At 55.1% G+C, this 7,145-nt stretch overlaps 1 protein-coding gene across 3 annotated transcripts; it reads right to left on the bottom strand.

The window, feature by feature from the left end:
- Positions 1–273: 273 nt before the first annotated feature.
- Ing1 (inhibitor of growth family member 1) lies at positions 274–6,826 on the bottom strand. 3 transcript variants are annotated; one of them, XM_042697268.1, is made up of 2 exons: positions 6,805–6,826; positions 274–2,130 (listed from the first exon to the last, which is right to left on the bottom strand). In XM_042697268.1, exon 2 carries the CDS (start codon positions 2,057–2,059, stop codon positions 1,430–1,432), a length of 630 nt encoding a protein of 209 aa, XP_042553202.1. In that variant the 5' UTR covers positions 2,060–2,130; positions 6,805–6,826; the 3' UTR covers positions 274–1,429. The 3 variants fall into 3 exon arrangements, with proteins under 3 accessions (XP_042553202.1, XP_042553201.1, XP_042553203.1); XM_042697267.1 differs by lacking the exon at positions 6,805–6,826 and adding an exon at positions 5,714–5,936; XM_042697269.1 differs by lacking the exon at positions 6,805–6,826 and adding an exon at positions 4,243–4,393.
- Between the last annotated feature and the right edge of the window lie 319 nt (positions 6,827–7,145).

Here is a 7,145-nt window from a genome sequence, read left to right as displayed (position 1 = left end):
TGAGCATGTTCCACTGTCTGGCAACTCCACATACCCAGACCTGTCTTCACGTTTCCAGCTAGAGAAAACCACGTGTCACTCAGGAATGAAAACTCCAGACTCTAGTATGGACAGTGAAGGGCCCAGATCCCCAATGCAAGCAGCCAGCCAGAGCAGAGGTTGGCAAATGTCCTGCAGAGAAGCATTTTTGGCTTTGCTGCTATAGTTTGGGTAGTAACTTCTCCACTCTGTTTCGCAAAAATAGCCACAGACCATACATAAGGAAATGAGGGCTATGTTCCAAAGAAACTTTATTTATAGACACTGAAATTGGCTTTTCATATGATTTTCATGTATCATGAAGCATGACTTTTAAAACCATATTCAATGTAAAGACCATTCTTGGCATACAAGCCACACCAAAGCAGATGGTGGGCCGGATCTGGTGGTGGCCAGTCATTGCCTGACCTCTAGTCTAAACAAATGTAGATCTGCTGGCAATTAGGTAACTTCTACTTTATTAGTGTGAGCACAATACACAACTTGCTTAAGGCTTTGTCTAAAATGCTGGTATATAAATGTTTTTAAGACAAGACTTTTTAGCTTTATTGTTAAAGTTAAATATACTGCTGGAGAAACAGACTGGCCACATTTCTTTATTTCCTGCTGACATGTGTGCAGTGTGTGTGCTCTCTCTCTCTCTCTCACACACATACATACACACACACACACACACACACACACACACAGAGTGCAACACACCTTGGCCTCAAAACAGCACCAGGGCTGAGCTTCCAATAGCACAGTGAGAACTCTGGAAAGACACATTTACATACTTTTCAATAAAGTTAGAGATGGCTACACTCATAATCTGAATTCCATGACTAAACCACCTATGTGTGAATTAATAAAAAGGTACCCAATCGTTTAAAAATAGCCATAGGGGAACAGGCCAGTATATAAAACAGCTGTTATGTAAAATTTACCCAGTTGCCTTTTTAAAAAATAATTTTTTGAACTTTAAACCTTTGTTATTGAATTGGTTTTATCGGTATACATTATGGTAGCAAGAAACAAATTACTGTATGCCGTACTTTGAGCAACTTGGCTAATTAAAAAACACAAAACTGTACATAAAGTATAACATTATTTTATAAAATAAAACAAGCCAAATAAAATCTTTTCTTTCCACATTTAATTTGTTAGGTTGCTTCCAAGTCACTCCCCACCCTGAATCAGTCTGAGTCTCACTCAAGTCTTTCATTCAAACCTATCTTTAGTTCTAAAATGCTGATCCCAGACCAGTCTTCTTACACGTGTGTCTCAGTAGAAATAGACCCACTGCGAACACCCTTGAAAACCTTCACCTGACAATCTCAGGCCTCCGCAGGGTAGCGCCAAGCACACCACCGAGATGTTCCTCTCTGCACTGGCAGCACGGGGCTACAAACTACCTGTTGTAGGCTCGCTCCCTTTTGGACTTCTCCAGCGCTTTGTCCATGGTTTTCTCGCTCTCGCCCCGACACTTGGGGCAGTACCACTTGCCCTTGGGTTTGTGATTGAGGCCCACGCAGGAGAAGTGGAACCACTCGATGGGGCACTCGTCATTGTCGCAGCCGATCATCTCTCCGTAGGAGACCTGGTTGCACAGACAGTACGTGGGCTCATTGGGGTCGATGGGGAGGTCTGCCGGGGAGGCTTCCCGCTCTGCTTTGGCCTTGGAGCGCTTCTTCTTCTTCGAGGTCTTGGCTTTCTTCTCCTTGGGCGTGCCTGTGGAGAGGTCCTCGTGATCGTGGTTGTTGGAGGCATTCTCTCGGTTCTCGTGGTTGCGCTGCCGCCGGGACCGTTTGTTGTTTGGTTTGTCTGCCTGTATGATTGTCTCGCTCTTTGACTTATCCTGCCCGGCTTTGCCACTGTTGGTGCTGTCACTGATCTCCTGCTGGGCCTCAAAGAGTTCCACATGACTGTCCACTTGCCGCATGCGGTTCTCCACCAGCTCCACCATCTGGCTCACGATCTGGATCTTCTCGTCGCCGAGCTCTTGGCTGCGGATCAGAGCTCTCTGGATGCAGTGCAACATGCGCCTCTTCTGGGTACCGTCCGTCTCCCGCTTGAACTTCTCGTAGTAGTCATCCAGCTCCTTCAGGATCTCTGCAAGTGAAAGCAACACTGTTACCCATTGGGGCTCCAAACACAGCTTAATGGGAGGACTCTCCCATTAAGGAGGCTTTTACTTCATTTGCTAAAGTAAGTGCAAGGGACAGAAATGGCCCAGGTGAACCTTCCCAGTATTGTACCAGCTGTGAAGCTTTCTATAGACTATCATTCTTAAAGAAATGTTGAAATGACTCCCACCATAAAACTGCCTCTGAGGCATCAAGCACACGGGTGACAAAGTTAGGAGAACAGCTTGAAACCAAACCTTTTTCCTAGTAAAACAACTAGGTCTATATTTCCTTCATATGTAATCATTCAAGACCTTTATTCTCTTTAACATATCAACATCCAGTTACCCTATGGGGGAATGTGCATGAATATAGCCAATAGGCCCATATAGGTTAAATCAGGGTTAGCAGGCAGAGGCCCAGACTTAGAGCCTCTATCAGTGATCACCCCAACATAGGGTTCTTCTGTATGGTTAAAAACAATGGTATGGTTGCAAGCTGTGCTGGTCACACCTGTAATCCCAGAACCTGGCAGGATAAGGTGGGTGGATGGATCTCCATTTCAAGGCCAACTTGGGCTACATAGGAAACCAAGTCTCAAACAATAATAAAAAAGTGATGGTTTGGCAATAATGAATCAGAAAGCATAGCCTTGCTTTGAAACAGAAATGGGGGCCTGGGGGTATAGCTCAAGCAACAACAGAGTGTCTACCTAGCAAACTCAAGGCCCTGAGTTCAAACGTCAGTATTGCCAAAACATATGTGGCAATTTACATTTGCACCTACTGTTTGTAATTCCAATTTCATAACTGTAAGTCAACAAACCCTCAATACTAAATGTACCCTCTTAGGCTACATATTGTGTATGTGATTTTAAAATGCAATTTGGCAAGTAACATTAGACAATTTCTCAAGTAATAAAAAGCTGTTAAATAATCTAACTGAAATAAAGGAACTATCTTTGCCAAAAGCCTACTTAAATATACAGAAAATCCCCAGAGTTATCCTTCTCAAACAGTAAACTGTTAAGTTTTATTGTGAAATCTTTGAGTCTCACTTAAAATACGGCAAGGATATTAGACTCTCCAGAAAGGGTGTGGGGGTGGAGGGGCACAGAGGAGGTGGAAGCAATGTCTAGATGTTACCCCTCACCCTGCCCAGATCTCAACTCCAAAAACTTATGACAAACACACTACTAATTTAAACTTAAGTAATACATAGGTTCTTTTACATCACTGGCAAGTTCATCTCTAGGCAAAGCCTCACCTGTGGGTAAGTTGATGTTCCATCATAAAATCACCAAAAAGTAATTCTGAGCCAGACACTGGTGGTTCACTCCTGTAAATCTAGATACTCAGGAGGCTGAGATCCGTGGATCACAGGTTGAAGCCAACCCAGGCAAAAAACAAAGCCTGTGAATCTCTAATCTCCAACTAACCAGCAAAAAGCTGGAAGTGGAGCTGTGGCTAGCAAGAGCCATGAGTGGAAAAGACACAACAAGACCAGCACATGTGAGCACATGCACACACACACGCATGATGTCACCTACAGTGACACATACTGTCTACAAGGCACAAGGGTTAACAAGCCAGGGCAGGAACACCAGGCTGCACTTGAGGCTCCTGTCCTGTCTGGCCGATTCTTCAGCTGCTGCTGACCTTTGTCTTCCAAAAACGTTCCACTAAAAAGTACAGGCAAAGTGCCAAAGCTCAGTAAGTGGCTCACGTCGGCGATCCTAGCTACTCAGGAGGCTTAGATCTGAGAACGGCGGTTCAAAGCTAGCCAGGGCGGGCAACTCCATGAGATTCGTATCTCCAAAGAACCAGCAACGTATCCGGGGCCAGCTCAGGTTGGGTTCAGGACCCGGATCAAGGCTAGGTTCTGGACAGTCTCTCTGAGCAACCGTCCAGGGGGCTTGGGACGACACCTCGACGGCGGCCGGAAACCCTACCCTCGCGGCCTTGCGCTGCGATGCCGGCCCAGCTCCGCTTCCACTTCCTCCAGAGCCTCGAGGCAGCCGGGGCTAGTGTGGCACCCAGCATCCCGGCCGCCCATTCCTCACGATCCCCACTGGGTCCACACACCCCCGGTCACTCACATTGTCTTCTGGCCAGGTGCAGCCACCCCCTTGGGACACCAAATAAGTGGGTCTGGCCTCTCGCAAGTCCCACGGTTTCCAAGGGGTGCCAGAGAGCAAGCTCGAACACCGGCAGCTGCCATCGCTTGGTGGCGAACAGGCCAGGCTCGGTGAAGATCCGGGCTGGGTGGAGATCGGATCCGGCCGGATCGGATCCAGCCAATGGGAAGAGGATAGTACACCCCGTCCCTGCAGTCGCCACCTATGGGGATCGAGAAGCCCGGGGGCGGAGACAGGCGGGGCGCCAATCAACGCGCAGTACTCGAGAATGCCAGGAGCCAATCCAAGACCGGAGGCCAAAGACATTCAAATCAACTCGACCTCCCTTTCTGCCCCGCCCCACTTCCAGAAGGGAAAAAAAGGCAGCGGAAATACTGACTCTAGTCAGTCACAGAGTAAGGCCCGCCCTCATCCGGTCCAGCGACCAGTAACTCGGCAGCGGACTGATAAGGACATTCCATGGAAACGTCACGACGAATCAGAAGAGGGCTGAGGCGGAACATTCCGCAATATGCTAATGACTTCCTATAAAGGGAGCTGCGAAGCGACGTCTCGGGCAGAGCGCGCAGGGGCGCTTTCCCCGCGCAATCTGGGTGCGCTGCTAGGCGGACGCCCCTTATCCACTCTCCCTCCAATCCAACTCTCCTGTCGCCCTGCTGCGCAGCCATGTAAACATCAGTAAACTCCAAAACACATCTGCACTCAAACCTGAGCCTCTGTGCCCTGCCTGACCTCGCGGCAAAGTTTCCCAAGCAGTCAACATTTCTCGGGTACGAAGGCCCCACCTCGGGGAGGGGGGAGTGGAGGGGGGGGCCGGGTCTGTAGGGAGGGGACCACAGGTCCGTGTACCTGCCACGTTCCTGAGCCGGGGGTCTGCCTGCACCCCGCGAGCACAGCACGGAGGGCGCCCTCCCCGCACTGCTCCTTTTCCTTTACACCCAGCACCGTGAAGAGCCCTCGCCCCCCGCGAACCACACCGCTGTCGGTCACACTCGGGGTCCAGCGCCGAAGGAGGGCCGGAGGGGGCTGGGCAGGGGCGCTGGGCGACCCCGACCATACTTTTATGTAACAGATCTAGGACTGGGTGGGGGCGGCGACGATCAGACCCGCGCTCCGGAGCCCCGACCAGCAGCCGCCCCTCCGAGGCGCCGAGCCCGCGCCCGGCAGCCCCCCACCTCCCGCCGCCGCGGCCGAGCCCCGCGCCCCCTCCCCCGCAGCACCCGCCTCGCCGCTCCACTACAAAGAGCGCTTTGCTCGCGCTCCTTCCTCCTCCGTGCCCCGGGCTCGGCGCACAGGACCGCGGGGGATCAAAGGCGATCCGGACCTTTTGTTCCTGCCCGCGACAAGGCCGTCCCGGCCCGCCGATCGCGCCGGGTCCGGGAGGACCGATGGACGGCCGCGGCCGCCCCCGCCCATCCATCACCCGCCGTACCTTGGTATTTCGCGTCGATCTCCCGCATCAGCGAGACGTTTCTCTGCAGGTCGAACGGCAGGGACTCGATGGAGTCCAGGTAGTCCTCCACATAGCTCACCAGGCGGATCTGCTCCCCGGTGGCAGGACTCAACATGGCTCAGCCCCGGGGTCCCCGGCGACTCGGCGCGGCTTTCCGTTTCCTCCGCCCCCCCGCCCCCCTCAAAACAGCCCTGCAAAATGCAAAGCGCCGGGCCTCCCGTGCCCCCCCGCCGCTCCGGCCCGGCCGGCCGGCGGCCGCATCGGGCTCCGCCGCGCCGCCTCCGGGGCCGAGGGGACCCCGGCGCCTGCGGGCGCGGGCCGCGGTGGCGGAGGCTCTCGGCGCACGCCCGGCCGGCCGCGCAGGCCCCCTCGCCGGCGGCGAGCGGCGCGGGGGGCCCGCGGGTACGAGCGCGCACACACACCCGAGAGGCCGAGCGCCTTGGCCACCGCCAACCACCGGCTGCCGGGCCGTGGAGGGGAGGGAGCTGGGCAGACCGCGGGAAGGGCGCGCTCCGCTGCCCGCCGCGCCGCACTTGTCCAACGTGGAAAACCCAAATACCAGTTTCAAACACTTGGGAAACATTCGGCTCGGAGCGCACCGCGCATGCGCACCCCGCCCCCCCGCCCGTTCCCGGAGGCGGCCCCGCCCCCGCCGCATTCACGCCCCTCACCGTCCTGGGCCGGGGGGCGGCGGGCCGCGAGGCCGCCCCCCGAGGGGGCGTGGCCTCGCCTGTCACCCTCGCTGGGGGCGAGGGTCGCGGGGGAACGGCGGGGCGTCCGGGGCTGGGGTGGCAGGCCAGGAGAAACTTTACTAGGAGTTTGGTCCTGCATGGCTAGGCTGCAGGGCGGCGCTGCACACGGCCAGGAGACTCGTGAGGCGGCCTATTCCGCCGAGGACCAGCCTGGGCCCGGATGGACCGCAAGCCTCAGCCGCTCAGACTCAGACGCACGACAGCAAGGAGCTGGGCTTCCGCAGTCTCACGCTCCCCATCCCCGCCTCGCAAAGAGGTATAAGTAAGACCTGGAGCAGAACTGACAATCCTCGCATCCAATCGTGTGGTCGCCCTTACCTCGGCGTCCAATCAGAAGGGTGAGAGGGCGTGGCATCCAAGAGTTCCTCCTCCGAGCTTCTAGTACTAGTGCGGGGTCCTCCCGCGGAGGCGGACGCGGGGGGCGTGGTCGGGCGAGGCGGAAGTGGGGGCGCATGCGTACTCGGCCGGCCGTGGCCACAGGCCGCGCGGGAGGGAGCCTGGAGCGCGGCGGGACCACCGTTCCCAGCAGCCAAGGCGGCTTTCGCGCCTGCGTCGTTCGCCACCACCCTCCCTTTGTGTCGCCTCCCAAAGCTCGGTTTGGAACGGGCTGGAGACAAAGGGGCCCGGCGGCAAGCTCTGTGGAGGGCCGTTCGCATGCG

The sequence above is a fragment of the Dipodomys spectabilis genome, unplaced genomic scaffold (genome assembly GCF_019054845.1).
Source record: "Dipodomys spectabilis isolate Male_0828 unplaced genomic scaffold, ASM1905484v1 ptg000215l, whole genome shotgun sequence".
NCBI lineage: Eukaryota > Metazoa > Chordata > Mammalia > Rodentia > Heteromyidae > Dipodomys > Dipodomys spectabilis.
The sequence above is the reverse complement of the archived record's forward strand: the minus strand, read 5'-3'. Positions and strand labels throughout refer to the sequence as shown.

Bases quoted from the DNA above. Each gene is read 5' to 3' on its own strand.
- Ing1 (XM_042697267.1), bottom strand. From the start codon at position 5,849: ATGTTGAGTCCTGCCACCGGGGAGCAGATCCGCCTGGTGAGCTATGTG. The intron at 2,131-5,713 runs GTACGGCGGGTG...TTTCACTTGCAG, and splicing joins GATCGACGCGAAATACCAAG to AGATCCTGAAGGAGCTGGAT.